Source organism: Octopus sinensis, linkage group LG3 (genome assembly GCF_006345805.1).
Source record: "Octopus sinensis linkage group LG3, ASM634580v1, whole genome shotgun sequence".
NCBI lineage: Eukaryota > Metazoa > Mollusca > Cephalopoda > Octopoda > Octopodidae > Octopus > Octopus sinensis.
Genome location: NC_042999.1, coordinates 141494528 through 141509490, shown reverse-complemented (window position 1 = coordinate 141509490; position 14963 = coordinate 141494528). Strand labels below are relative to the sequence as shown.

Sequence of the window (14963 nt, the reverse complement as noted above, 5' to 3'; positions counted from 1 at the left end):
AATGTTGTCTTAGTATAGTAATGCAAAGAAACATACATGACTGATTTTCTTTTGGTACTTCAAGTTAATGAAACACTTGTCAGTAATAGAGATGACCTGTTTCTTTTAACAGAATTGTCAAATAGGTCAACAGATTTATTGCTAGTTAAGTATCTTGACCAGAGAATCAGTGCAGTATTTAATCAACAAATTTTCTGAGAAAAAGTCAATAGATTTAATTGCCTAATGAAAAGCACTTCAGGTCATGAATGGTCAAGCGATTGACCTATTTATCACTGAGTAATTTGAGATAAAAATGTACCGTAAATATTTTTCAATAAAATGTAGTCTCTGGAAACCAAATTTGCAACTTTATTTCACTTTTCATGTCTGTCTTTCTTTTATCTGCACTACTCATATTCCTTTCTCTTACCTTAACTTCTGGAAACAATTTCAAAAGGAACTCTTCACTCACCGACTTGAGCTTGCTATGCAACTTAGAGACTGTCACTGACCCAACCATAGGCCATTAGCTAGAATACCCAGAGATTCCAAACACATATCGATTCTAGCCAACCTCTCTGAGCCCAAAAGAGGTTACTCAGATCTCCCACTTTCTCACCTGCCATCACTTCCTCTTTTACTTCTGCTCAGGGCCCTTGGTTTACTTCCTGCATATGACCCACCATGCCACAATTCTCAACTGTCATTTTCTAATCTCTTCTGAAATCAATATAGCTGAGTACCCAATGACAGATATTTCTGATTATAAAGGTTTAAGGGGTAATAGATATATTTCCCAACATGTAATATATAAAAACATATAGCAGTAATTGTACAACATATATTACTCTTCTGAAGAAAGACACATTGCCTTATTTAATTTCTTTTCTTTTTTTTTTCTAGGGAGAAGCCATTGTCTCTGTATGTTTTCTCAAGCAACAAAGAAACAGTAAACAAATTTCTTTCCCAAACCACAAGTGGTGGAGTATGCATCAATGATGTCATTGTACATGGAGGATGTAAGTATAATGTGATCCTTAAGCCTGGTAACATTCCAAATACAAAAAAATTGTTGAATGTTCACTCATATATTTCCCACTGGGAAATTTCAATGAACTAAGGGTTTGCTTTTTAAACTGAAGATTTGAAAGTTCCTTTCCCAACATTAGAACTGACTAACTTCGCTTTAAATATCTTTGTGTAAAGAGACAACAATTCTCTCCCATTACTAGTGTTGTTCATGACCAGGGCACTAACTCACTCAGACCTAACAACATAACTGTAAATGAGTGAGTTCAGATCATGGCAGTAATGAGCAAGAGCACTATATAGTAAATGACAGTTTCAGTAGTTTTATGTCTATACACGAAACATGCAATCATGTAATCAAGTTCAATCCTATTTCTAAGACTGGAATCTCCACTTGTCTTGATCAGATCTTACTTCTGATTATAGACCACATGTGATATCTGATGTGCAATAGTTCACTCTCTGTAAACTCCTATATAGAAGTGTGTATGCATTTATCATCATCATCATCATCATCATCATCATCATCATTTAATGGTACTTATTTCATTGACCCTGAGAGGATGAAAGGTAAAGTTGAGCTCGGTGGCATTTGAACTCAGAATGTAATGACAGACAAAATGCCGCTGAGCATTTTACCTGGCATGCTAATGATTCTGCCAGCCCACCACCTTAATGATAATGATGATGATGATGATGATGATGATGATAATGATTTCAAATTCTGGCACAAGGCTAGCAATTTTGGGCAGGGGCTAAGTCAATTGCATCAACCCCAGTACTCAACTGGTACTTATTTTATTGATCCTGAAAGGATGAAAGGCAAAGTCGACCTCGGCAGAATTTGAACTCAGAATGTAGCAGCAGACAAAATACTGCTAAGTATTTCACCTGGCATGCTAATGATTCAGCCAGCTTGCTGCCTTAATAATGATAATAATAATAATAAGCAGGAAGCATGTATGATATCCACTGTTTCATAGGATATGCAATGGAAACATTATGCAATCATGCACTTCACCTCATTATTGTCACCCACATTTGAGTCCTATCTTTAGTTATGAGTTGCATTCTACTTTGTGCCACTTCATATATATATATATATATATATATATATATATATATATATGTATATAAATCTCCACACATACATATAGTAAAATGTACCCTGTATGATGATAGGAAAGGCATCTTCATAGAAACCAAGGTAAAAATGAAATGTGAACACGGTCTTGTAACTCATCTAGAAGGGCAATAACTCTGAATAAGACCTGACTTGGAACATGATGACCCCTTCAACTTGAAGATGATGGAATACAAATGCATATTGTTCCCTATATAATAATAATAATAACAACAACAACAACAGCAACAACATGATGATGTATACACACACACACACACACATTTAGTTAATCAAAAAAATGGAGGTAAAAAGATAAGAAAAAATCAACAATGCAAGGATGTGGTACATGCAAAGTATTAATAAGATGCTCAGGGGAGGAAAGACAGGGTGTTTTACATTTCAAGCAAAGCTCTTCTTCAGAAACAGGAGACAGAGTAAAGTCCAAAAGAAAAGGAAGACAGAGGAAAAAAATCGCCAACAGTCCACATGTGGCTACATTTTTGTGTATTTAAATCTTTTGTGGGTGTAAATGTTGAAACTAAAGTATTATGCTTGATATTTGTTTTTTCTTATTATTTATTCATTTATTTATTGTTGTTGTTATTTCAATAAGTGGCAACATTACCTTTCGGTGGAGTCGGTCAAAGTGGCATGGGTAGTTACCATGGCAAGTTCACGTTTGAGACATTTAGTCACAAGAAAGCAGTCATGTGGAAAAGTATGGGCATGGAAAATGTCAACTCGTAAGTATCAAATCATTGTTCTTTTAAATCATTCGAGTTTCAGGGTAACAGTCAACAGTCTGTGATCCTATATTGGATTCTGTCAAATATTTTCACTGCCTAATTGAGCTAATATATGTCTTTCATTGTCCTTTGCAGCAGTGTGGTTGGTACACATTTTGAAATTTCGCTTCATAGAGCTCAAATCTTAAATTCAGAGAATAGATGCTACTTATATATATATATATATATATATATATTATATATATATATATATGTGAAGGGGAAACCACTTATGTTGTGGTGAACATATTTAATACTGAGCATAAAAAATCTAAGTCATTATACTTAAACAGTGAGGAAAAGACAGCATTAGCTCAATGACTAATATTTTAATGTACAAGAGACAACTCTTAATGTGTTTTGGTCTTATTAGATCTCTTCAGTAAAGCATAGATTTCATCTTACTTGCTGAAGTAGTGATAAAAAAAAACACTGGGTAGGATTACAGTATTGTAACACAAGTAATAGAGAATTAACATAATCAATGGAAAAAAAAAAGCGAAAAAGAAAACACTGCAGTTAATTACTAAGAGCTGCCTGAAAATCTAGAATTAAGTAGGGATAAACGTTTAATGCAAAGCATCAAAAATTTAACTAAAAATACAAATGCAGTGAGAAAAGGTCATTAGCTTTGTGATTAATATTATTTAATTGTATTTCAGTCTTATTGGTCTCCTTAGTGAAGCATCTATACCAAAAGAATGAAACTGCTAATTTTACTCAAGTTACAATACTGTAATTCTGCTTATTGATTCACTTATCACACGTGCAGCAATTAGAGTGAAATTAATACTTTGCAGAGTAAGTCTGAGAGAAACTGTATATGGAGTTGTCTCCCATATTAGCCAAAATGATTAAAATAATATTAATTATAGAGCTAATGCTTTTCTATTTTCAATCAGATTAAATGTGTTTCCATTACTCAAGAGTTGATTTTCAAACAATTCTTTGTGTAAATAATCTCAGGCATGGCTGTGTGATAAAGAAGTTTGTTCCCAACCAAATGGTTCCAGGTTCCATCATGCTGTGTGGCACCAGGGACAAGTATCTTCTACTATAGCCTCAGGTTGACCAATGAGTGAAAGAAGTCTGGCACACACGCACATGTATATTTGTGTGTGTGTGTGTGTGTGTCTTTGTGTTGTGTTTGTCCCTCCCATACCACTTAACAACTAGAGTTGGTTTGTTTACATCCCTGTAACTTAGTGGCTTGGCAAAAAGACACCAATAGAATAAGTACCAGACTTTGAAAAAAAGTACTGGCGTTAATTTGTTTCACTAAATGCTTGAAGGCAGTGCCCCAGCATGGCTGCACTTCAATGACTGAAACAAGTAAAAAATCAAAAATGAAAGATTTCTAAATATGTTGTAATAAGGTTTGTGATACAAGGAAAGATAAAATGTAATGATTCTGTAACAATTTGAACTTAACATTGCAAGATAATACAATACTCATAAATTATGCACTAGTTTAACTGTTTATTGCAGTAAATTGTACTATCCAGCTAAATGGAGTGAGTCTTTGAGAGCTATGTAATTTTCTGAGAGATAGCATTTTGCACCAATAACATATAAGCTTTTGATCCTTTGATAGCATCTACCACTTGTCTAGCTATCACTTTCAACTTCATAAAGTGGCTCACTGCACACTTGTATCATTTTAATAAATTAGTAATTTATTAGCTTATAATTATCCACAACATACCCAAATCATTATTGCTTTCTCACTAAAAATAACTAATTATATTACTCTTTCAGTACTATTGCATTTATCATTCAATTTATGTCAGGCTGTTGAATTTGTTCTTTATATCAGTATGAAAAAATCATAAATTATTTCATTGAAGCTCATTAAATTTTTTTTTTAATGCTTGCAAAATTTATCTCCCTTACATGCACTAAATCTCTTGTCTTGGAAGTTACCTATTTCTTAACTACCCACATGGGGCGATTGTCCTGGAAGTTATCTAAGGCAACAAAGCTGTGTGATAGTAGTATCAGATGTAGCATGCAGACCATCATATAACTTGTTTGACATACTTCTCTTTCCAGTTCCTTCTTAAAACTGTTTACAAATCACAACCATTTCACGAACCTGCATTTGTGCGGAGCACTTTGCACTTCGATGGTTGTGAAAAAATATAGACATACAAACATGTCATAGTATGATGATACTGAGAGGAATTGCTATGGAGAATGTGAGCAGGATAACTTTCAACACCCAAAATTCACTGTTTTATTGTTTTGTATTAGACTGTCTAAACAGAAGAAGTGTTAAGGCTGCTCTTCCCCTGGTGAAGAGGATTGGCCTGCAAGAGACCTGTGCTTGTATCATGTAAAAAACATTCATGTTGGTGCCATGTAAAAACGCTTGTGCTGGCACCATTTTAAAAACACCCGGTACACTTTGTAAAGTGGTTGTGGTTGGTGATAGGAAGGGCATCCAGCTGTAGAAACCATGCCAAACCAGGCTGGAACCTGGTGCAGCTTTCCAGCTTGCCCACTCTGGTCAAACTCATGCCAGCATGGAAAATGGATGTTAAAGGAGGAGGAGGAGGGAGGAAGAGGAGGGGAGGAGGAGGGGAGGGAGGAGGAGGAGGGGGTGATGATGATGTCCAGTTTTCCATTTTCCTTGAATTGTCCATCTCAGATTTAACAGTAATGCTCACAGCTTAACTAAATCAATTATATCATATTAAATCATGAGTAGTCTTGTGACTAATCAAGATGGTAATGTCTGGATTATTTCTGATGTAGTGTGGATCAAAAAATATAATTAAGTCAAATTTGAACAAGATCTCTCCAACTTTCTTACTTCTTTATCTGTCACTGGGAAGTCCTTCATACTGTAAGAGACATCTTTTAGAGTTGTCTCAGTTTTTTATTACTATTAATCAATTTGGAGACTCAAAATCAAACTTTTGCACCACATGCCATTTCACTACTCCATTAACTGATAGACAAACTAGGTGAGTTTTGTGTTTTTTAAGGTATCTCAGGATTCAGCACAATATGAGTGAAAGCTAAGCAGCCAAGACCTTATTATTTTAGCCATAGTTACTTCTCAGCAATCAGAAATCAAAATGGTCACCAATGGTCTCAATAAACTTTGCTTCTTGTTTTATTTTCAGCTTAAGATACCCACCATACAGCGATGAGAAATGTCAACTATTTACCTGGTTTGTCCTGATGAGGCCTGGCCTTGCTAAGAAATTTCTTACTGCTCTACTTGTACTGCTTGTAGCATTAATTCTGTCATTTATCTTTATGGTGAGTTAACTTCCAAAAATTACTTCAATATTGTGTTTTTATAACCTATTTACTTCACATAGATTGCTAATAACACCAGGAAGTGCATAAACATTACAGTAAAAGTAGTCCTCACCTTTTGAAATCAATATAGTTGATCATTCATAAATGGTAATTAACTTAACGTGAAAAGTCAAGTAATTGAATCATTAGTAGCATAAGCAAACTAAAATAGCTTCAAACAGGAATTACAATATTAATTTGCAATGGAGGGAATATCATTATCTTCAATATCAATGTTTTTGATAAATAAACAATGCTTGGATTAAATGTCTAATCACAGCAATACCCACCTCATTTTTTAATTTTTTATTCATTTGTGATATGTGTCGACTTTTATTTTATTAATTGATTTCATAGATTTATTCAATTTAATGGAGCTGACACTTCTGATTGGTTGAAAGAGGTTTGAAAATACAAAGCAAAATCAATTTTTGTTTCTTAGCTGGAAAAAATACAGCAAGCACAAACTTGTAAAAATGAAGTGGATCAAGAATTTAGTGCTCAAAACTTGGCCAGTTTTCCATGACAAGATTGTTGATTTTATCTTTAGAAATGAAATACTTTTTAATATTTATATTCACTTAAATCTTTTAATTGGAGATCAAACTGATCAAAGAAAGTCTAGATGTAAATCATCATCATCATCATCATTTAAAATCTGCTTGCCATACTGACATGGTTAGATGGCTTGACTGGAACTGGTAAGCTGGAGAGCTTCCAGTCTGATTTCGCATGGTTTCTATGGCTGGATGCCCTTCCTAATGCCAACCACTCCAAGAGTGTAATGGGTGCTTTTTATGAGCCACTGGCAAGGGTGTTGTTTACATGACACTGGCAATGGCCATGACTATGGTTTCACTTGGCTTGACGAGTCTTCTCAAGCACAGCATATTGCCAAGCTCTTGGTCACTTGTCATTGCCTCCATGAGGTTCAACATTCGAAGATCATGCTTCACCACCTTGTCCTTGCCTCCATCAGGTCCAACATTCAAAAATCCTGCTACAGGCAATGGCCATGATTACAATTTCATAGGTGCCATTTACATAACAATAGCAACAGTCATGACTATGATTTCACTTAGCTTGACGAGTCTTCTCAAGCACAGCATATTGCCAAAGATCTTGGTCACAAGTCAGCGACTCTGTGAGGTCCAACATTCAAAGATCATGTTACATTACCTCATCCCATGTTTTCCTGGGTCTGCCTTTCCCACAGGTTCCCTCCACAATTAGAAATTGATACTCCTTTACCCAGCTGTTCTCATCCATAGACATCACACGACCATACCAGCACATTAGTCTCTCTTGCACACCACACTTGATGCCTCTTAAGCCTAGTTTTTCTCAAAAGACACTTACACTCTGTTGCTCATACACACTGATATTGCACATCCAGTGAAGCATACTGGCTTCATTCCTTTCAAGCCTTCACATGTCCTATGCAGTCACGGCCTACATTTCACTGTGTGGAGCATGGCTTTTCACACACAGGCAACATCTGTATGTTGCCTTTATTCTGAAAGAAAGGCCCTTTGTTACTAACAAAAGTAGAAGCTCTTTTAACTTTGCCTAGCCTATTCTTATTCTAGCAACTATGCTCTCAAAGCATCCACCTCCACTGCCTTGGTCACCTAGATAATGCAAGCTATCAACTACTACTAGGTTGGCATTTGATGGAGTCTATTTTCTTTACATTTGTAGTGTGTTGTACCTGTGCATCTGACACACACAAAGACTATTTTCCCTGTTAGCCTTCCTCTGATATTGCTGCACTTCTTATGTGTCCATAGCTTGCACCTGGTACATCTTATGGAGTTTCTACCTATGTTTTTCAACATGTCAAGCAGAGCCATCTACCTGAAGGGCTTTGTAACTTGTCCTACTTATTAAGACTTTGGTTTTTGCTAAATTAACTTGCTGCCACACCTGGAATTTCTTTTCTAGTTCTGGTAGTGAATCAGCTATAAGAACAAGGTTATCAGCATAGAGGAGCTCCCAAGGGCAGCCTGATTTTAAATTTCTCCATTATTGTCTGGAGGACTATGATGAACAAGCGGAAGTTGAGGACTGATACTTGGTAGAACTCTATTTGTACCCTGAATTCATCAGTATACTCACTGCCAACCCTCACCTTACTGACAACATCCCGTAAATGGCTTGTACAGCTCTCACCAACCATTCATCTATCCCTAGTTCCCACGTTGACCACCAGATAAGGAATCAGGAGATCCTGTCAAAGGCTTTCTCCATGTCAACAAAAGCCTCATACAAGGGTTTATTTTTGGCTTAGTACTTCTCCTGCAGCTGCCTTACAAGGAATATAACATCAGTGGTGCTTCTCTCCAGCACAAAACCAAATTGCATCACATTTACACTAACTCTGCTCCTAAATAGTTGGGCTATGACCTTCTCCATAACTTACATTACCTGATCCAACAATTTAATACCTCTGTAATTATTTCTGCCTAAGGCATCACTTTTACCTATGTAACAGTCTTACCTCTTTTTCTTTTCCAGAAAGTTTATGGACCATCATACGGTAGTTTACTCCATCATTGGAATGTTGCTGACAATGACTTCAGTAGAAATAGATTCTTGAAACATTCACAAGGAGCAAGCTAAAGAAATAACATATTTTTGGAATGGAATTATTCTGATGGTGAATAATTCAATAAAGAAGTGATATTATAGACACGCTAAACTAAAAGTGGTAATGGAAGAAACATTAAAGATGACATTCAACAAATCATCGAATTAAAGTTGATTTAGGTTAACAATTCATTCCTCTGCAGTGGTTAAAACAAATACCAATAATCAAATGTGGAATGTGTGGATAAATTATGCTCACCTGTAATCAACAAATGTCTTGTAGAACATAAAAAGTTATGTTTTATGAGTGAAGCATTTAAATATACATAACAAGCCTGTTTCATCCAAAACTTATAGTTTGTAGTTTGTGAGTGTATTTAAATAATATATAAGTGTATTTCTATATTTGTGAGACATGACATTATTACAGTTGATAAGATTAATGGGAGTATTAATCTCAACTTTTGGATTATTTACACATTTCTGACTGTTTTCAGCTTTGGATGCTGGAATTTATCTATCACCCAGTTTAACACCACCACGAGGCCCTTCACTGCCTATGCTAGAATATGCTTGGTTGCTGACATTTGTGTATGATCTCCAGTCAAAAACAAGTTCTCCACTTCTTCCCCACTAACTTCAGAAGCACTAAAAAGGGTCAAAGACATGACTTGTCCTTCTTCAACTAAGCGAGAAAAAAATGTACTATCATGTTTTTACTATCATGTATGCACAAGCATAAATAACACACCTATTTTCTGCTAATTATTATATTATGTGTGTGTATATATATATATATATATATATTATATATATATATATATATATATATATATATATATATATATGTATACATATATATATACAGGGTGCATGATATATTTGAGGACAGATTTATGCTTATAAAATTAGCAGAAAATAGGTGTGTTATTTATGCACTTCACCTCATCAGTGTGGGGCACTGATGAGGTGAAGAGCATGACTGCATGATGTTTTTACTGCCGTTATGTAATTATTTTGACATTGAATACTCATATTTAACAAACACATATTTGTTTTATAAAGCATTGAATACCTCTTATGTTTTCTGCTTAATTACTATTATTTCTGTCACTTTGCTTGTATTTCACACACTAGCCTATCCTGAGGTTGAGGCCCTGTCTACACTGGATAATGGAGTGGAGTGTGGAATCCACTACTGAACCCAATTTGGATTGCGTGCTACATATTTTTTGTGCTGCTTTTTAAATGTGTGTATGTGTGTGTGTGTGTGTGTGTGCGTGCGCGCGCGTGTGTGTGTCATATATTAATAATAAGGAGAATAGAGATTTATATACAGTTTTCTCCTGTTGTTAAAATCATGTCTTCCATTTCTGCACCTACATATGTTTCTGCAGCAATTTTGTGCACCCTACAAAGTTTTGCTTCTTGGTGTGCATTTTGGTGTTAATAGCACCCTGAAGAAGCGGCAATTAACACCAAAATGCACAGCAGCAAGCAAAATTTTGCAGTGTGCAAAAAAATGCAGCAGAAAAATTTGTAGGTACAGAAATGGAAAGACATGATTGACAGCAGAATAAAACTGGATATAATCAACATATCTCCCCACCCCAAAAAAATGGCTGCCTTTGTGACAAAATTTGAAACCCTTTTTATTATTATTGTTAAAATAAAAGAAAAGTTTTTAAAAATCATTATTATTATTATTATTATCATTAAGGTGGAGAGGTGGTAGAATAATTGGCATGCCGGGTAAAATGCTCAGTAGCATTTCATCTGCCTTTTTGCTCTGATTTTAAATTCCTTTCAGGGTCAATAAAATAAATACCTTTTGAATACTGGAGTCAATGTAATCAGCTCATCTCCCCACCCAAAATTACTGGCCATGTACCAAAATTTAAAACTATTATTATTATTATTATTATTATTATTATTATTATTATTATTATTATTATTATTTAGTAAAGCAACAATTTAATCTCAAAGAATACAATTGTGCTATTGTCTTACCCAAGTTGTCTTGGGATGATATAAATCAGTTTGTAAATTCTATTGATTTTTTATACATTTTTAAAATAGATTCTCTATATTTATTTTCAATTACGAAATTTAATCTTTATTCATTCTTGCCTTTAAAGATCCATTAAAGAAATGCATTTCTCTTTACCTAAACAATGAACTACATAAATAAATAAACATTTTGTATTTGTAGTATTTTGTTTTTGGCTTGTTTATTCAAAGTAAATGTCAAATTTATACATTTATGTATTTGTTTTACAAATTGCCTGATGTAAACACATATGTTGAAACACCTATTGTTATATTTCAGGATAATCATTTTTTTTTCCAAATAACCACACACACTATATACTCATTCTTCCCTTCAGCTTTATTATCATTCTTATTTTAGTGTCCTTTGTCTAGAAATCTTTTGTCACACACCTGTGACTTCTTCAGTGACTTTCCATCCAATGTGTCTCCTCCTGTTCTGTTTTTCTCCTCCATTCTGTCTTTCTGGGGGACTAAACAGAACTGGAGGTGACATGTGGGATAGAGAGTCACTGAAGAGGCTACAGATGTGTGACATAAGATTTCCAGACAAAGGATACCAAAATAAGAATAAAAATAAAGCTGATGTGAAGCGCATAAGTATATAGTACATGTGATTAATTGGCAAAAAAAATGACCATCTCCAAATATAACAATGTCAAATTTATATCTTTGCTTCAAAATGAATTATCAATTTTTGCTGTGGGTAAGTCTTAATGCTTTAGCATTTAAACTGACCATATCCAGCCCAAATATTCTACTTGTTTTATGTTCAAACTGGCCATATCCAGCTTCTTACACCTACAAGGTCATTCTAAAAATAAACAATCACATCATTGAAATCCCAAAGCTATGAGATAATGCATGATTATTTTCAAAACAATGTGAATAAATAGGCAATACATTTGACAGAGCAATCTGAATGCTAAAGGACTAAGCTGGCATAGTCTAAAGGAAAGGGATATTGTTTAGGTAGTACACAAAAATCTAGTCATGTAAAATGAAATTACCATCAAATTTAAAGTGAGCAGAAACATATCAATTGCTCTTCAAGATATAAAAAATATATATTATGAAAAATATTTATTGGATAAATCAATATCAAGAAATATAAAAGTCAAATGTGGTAACATAGAAATAACAAAAAAAAGCTATCACTTGTAAGCAAGTATAAATCTGGTAGCTTGTATCAAACTTTTGTCATTTGTTTTTAGTTTGTAGGTAGCCACAAGCAGAAATAGACACCTTCTTGACTCTCCAACTCTCTTCTGTCAAAAATAGCCAGAACTTCTCTGAACCTACAACCAGCTGATAGGTTTTTGCTTTGTTTTGTTTTGTTTTTCAGCTTGTATTTTCCTTCAGCTGCTGTAATCAACTCATCGAGTTTCTTGAGGACATTACCCAAATCACTGATCGTGGATCCTGGGTGGATGTTGTTTACCTAGACTTTGCTAAGGCTTTTAATTCTGTGCCACACAAAAGACTTATGGTGAAACTCTCTGCAATGGGTGTAAGAGATGATCTCTATAACTGGTTGAAGTCCTTTATTATCAGCCAAAAAGAGGTTGTCACAATTCTAGGACAGCACTCTTCACCCTATGAGATGACATCTGGTGTACCACAGGGAACTGTTCTTGGCCCCCTTTTATTTGTTGCATATGTTAATGACATAAATGCCAACTTAAAGAATGCCACAGTGCTGAAATATGCAGATGACATCAAGCTGTACCTCGAAATAAAGAGGTCAGATCCTGTACACTATAGATCTCTATTGCAATCAGACCTGGACACAATGCAGCAGTGGATCATGGACTGGCAACTCAAGCTGGCTGTGGACAAATGTACCACCATGCATTTTGGGAGAAAAACATAGCGTCTACTTACTCCTTCCATTACATTAATCTCAAAAAGTCTTCTTGTGAACGTGACCTGGGTGTTATTGTCGACAGCGATTTGCATTGGACAAAACACATTGCTAAAATTGCCAAGAAGGCTGAGGATGTCTTGGCATCTCTCACCAAGTCCTTTGTGAGCCGCTCTCTGCGACTTTATTACTGCATATGCTTTATACGCACTTTTGACAAGTTGTGGTGCACCTGAGCATAGTATGCAATAATTTCATAATTTTATTATTATTATTATTATATTATTATTATTATTTCATAATGCATTTTGTCCCTGAGTTCACTTAACCCTAACTCTGAAACCACTAATCACTTATCTATGCTGGTCAATACTTTCTTCACTAAGTAAAGGCATAAATTTACAACTTGTCACATTTCCTGGTGACAATAATACTTATCTAGTCTGTATGTTTACTGAATTGGTAGGTTATCTGGTGACAAGTCAGTTTCTTGAAGTTCATATTGCAAATAGTTTGGTCACTTGTATCACAGAATTTCAGGAGTTCTGATCCTTCCTCATTTTTCATATTATATCCATAACCTCCATGTACCTCAGAGAAGCCTTCATAGCATTGCCCAATATGTCTATTAAAATTTTCGACCATGATAATGAGGTCACTGTTAATTGTTGTTAAGGTAGTTTGTAGGAGTCTTTTAAAAGCAGTCTTTCTCTTCACCCACCAGACCTGTGCACTGAGGTGTGTGTGCATGTGTGTGTGTGTGTGCACAACATGACCAAGCCTGCTTGGTGAGAAGGGTGGTATTTGAGCACCCTGTGAGATAAAAAGCAAGACCTGTCAAAAGGCAGATGAACAGACATCCAATTAAAAGATATATATATATATATACACACATCATCATCATCATCATCATTTAACGTCCATTTTCCATGCTGGCATGGGTTGGATGGTCTAACAGGAGGTGGCATGCTAGAAACCTGCACCAGGCTCTAATTTTCTATTTTGGTATGGTTTCTATGACTGGATGCCAACCATTTTACAGAGTGTACTGAGTACTTTTTACATGACATTGGCACATATGAATGTATGTATGTATGTATGTATGTATGTATGTATGTATGTGTATATGTATGTATGTCATAATTCAGTTTATTTCAAGAATTCTTGCCAGTAGAGAAAGGACCAGTTTCTAACTTAGATCCAAGCCTCCTTCATTGGAATTTCAACATCGACAACTAGGTATTTTTTGTTTGTTTGTTTGTTTGTTTGTTTGTTTGTATGTATGTATGTATGTATGTATGTATGTATGTATGTATGTATGTATGTATGTATGTATGTATGTATGTATGTATTCTTTTTTTTTATTTGTTTCAGTTATTTGACTGCGGCCATGCTGGAGCACCGCCTTTAGTCGAACGAATCAAGCCCAGGACTTATTCCTTGTAAGCCTAGTACTTATTCTATCAGTCTCTTTTACTGAACCGCTAAGTTATGGGGATGTAAACACACCAGCATCGGTTGTCAAGCAATGTTATGGGGGACAAACACACACACACACACATGTATGATGGCTTCTTTCAGTTTCAGTCAACCAAATCTACTCACAGATACTTGCCCAAGGTGCCACGCAGTGGGACTTAACCCAGAACCATGTGGTTGGTATGCAAGCTTCTTACCACACAACCACTCCTATGGCTATGTTGCTGTATGTATGTGCAGATTTGTATGTTTTATGTATGTATTCTCATGCATTTACTTGCATATCTAGATATGCTTATACATATTTAAATGATAAACTTCTGAAAAGTTTTACAGATTTTTACAGTTCCAGTGATGGATTGGATCTGTAGTTTTTGAATTAGCTTTCTCCTCTCTGGTTTTGAGAAGCCTAATTTTTCAAGATTGGTATTTAGACAGTATGTTACATATCCCAGGGTCCCAATAATTACAAGTATAAACCTGAACTTGTAATCTGGATAGAGTAACTGCAGATTTCTCAATAGTTCAGCATAGGTGTTCTCTTTTTCACTGATCTTCAGCTTTATGCTAACATCCGCTGGGCAGCTAATTTCCACAACTGTGCACAGTTTCTCTTCTCTATCCCAAATCATTATATCAGGTCTGTTGTGCTTATATTTTATTGAGGTCTTCACTGGTACATTCCACCAGTATTCCTTTTTATCACGAGTGGCTATGTTTTCTACCATATTGTGGGTTCTTACTTCTT

General features: G+C 35.1%; 1 protein-coding gene across 2 annotated transcripts in view; it reads left to right on the top strand.

Moving 5' to 3' along the window:
* Positions 1 to 14963, top strand: part of LOC115209315 (aldehyde dehydrogenase, dimeric NADP-preferring) — a 65088-nt gene that overhangs the window by 41775 nt on the left and 8350 nt on the right. Inside the window, exons 11-14 of one of the 2 annotated variants that reach the window (XR_004998364.1) lie at positions 886 to 1001; positions 2751 to 2880; positions 6054 to 6192; positions 8752 to 9179. Coding sequence is in view for 1 of the 2 variants with exons in the window: in XM_029777658.2 (XP_029633518.1) it covers positions 886 to 1001; positions 2751 to 2880; positions 6054 to 6192; positions 8752 to 8856 (490 nt within the window). In the remaining variant the exon portion in view is untranslated. Of the gene's footprint in view, positions 1 to 885; positions 1002 to 2750; positions 2881 to 6053; positions 6193 to 8751; positions 9608 to 14963 lie in introns of those variants that run through there. The other variant, XM_029777658.2, reaches the window with a different exon arrangement.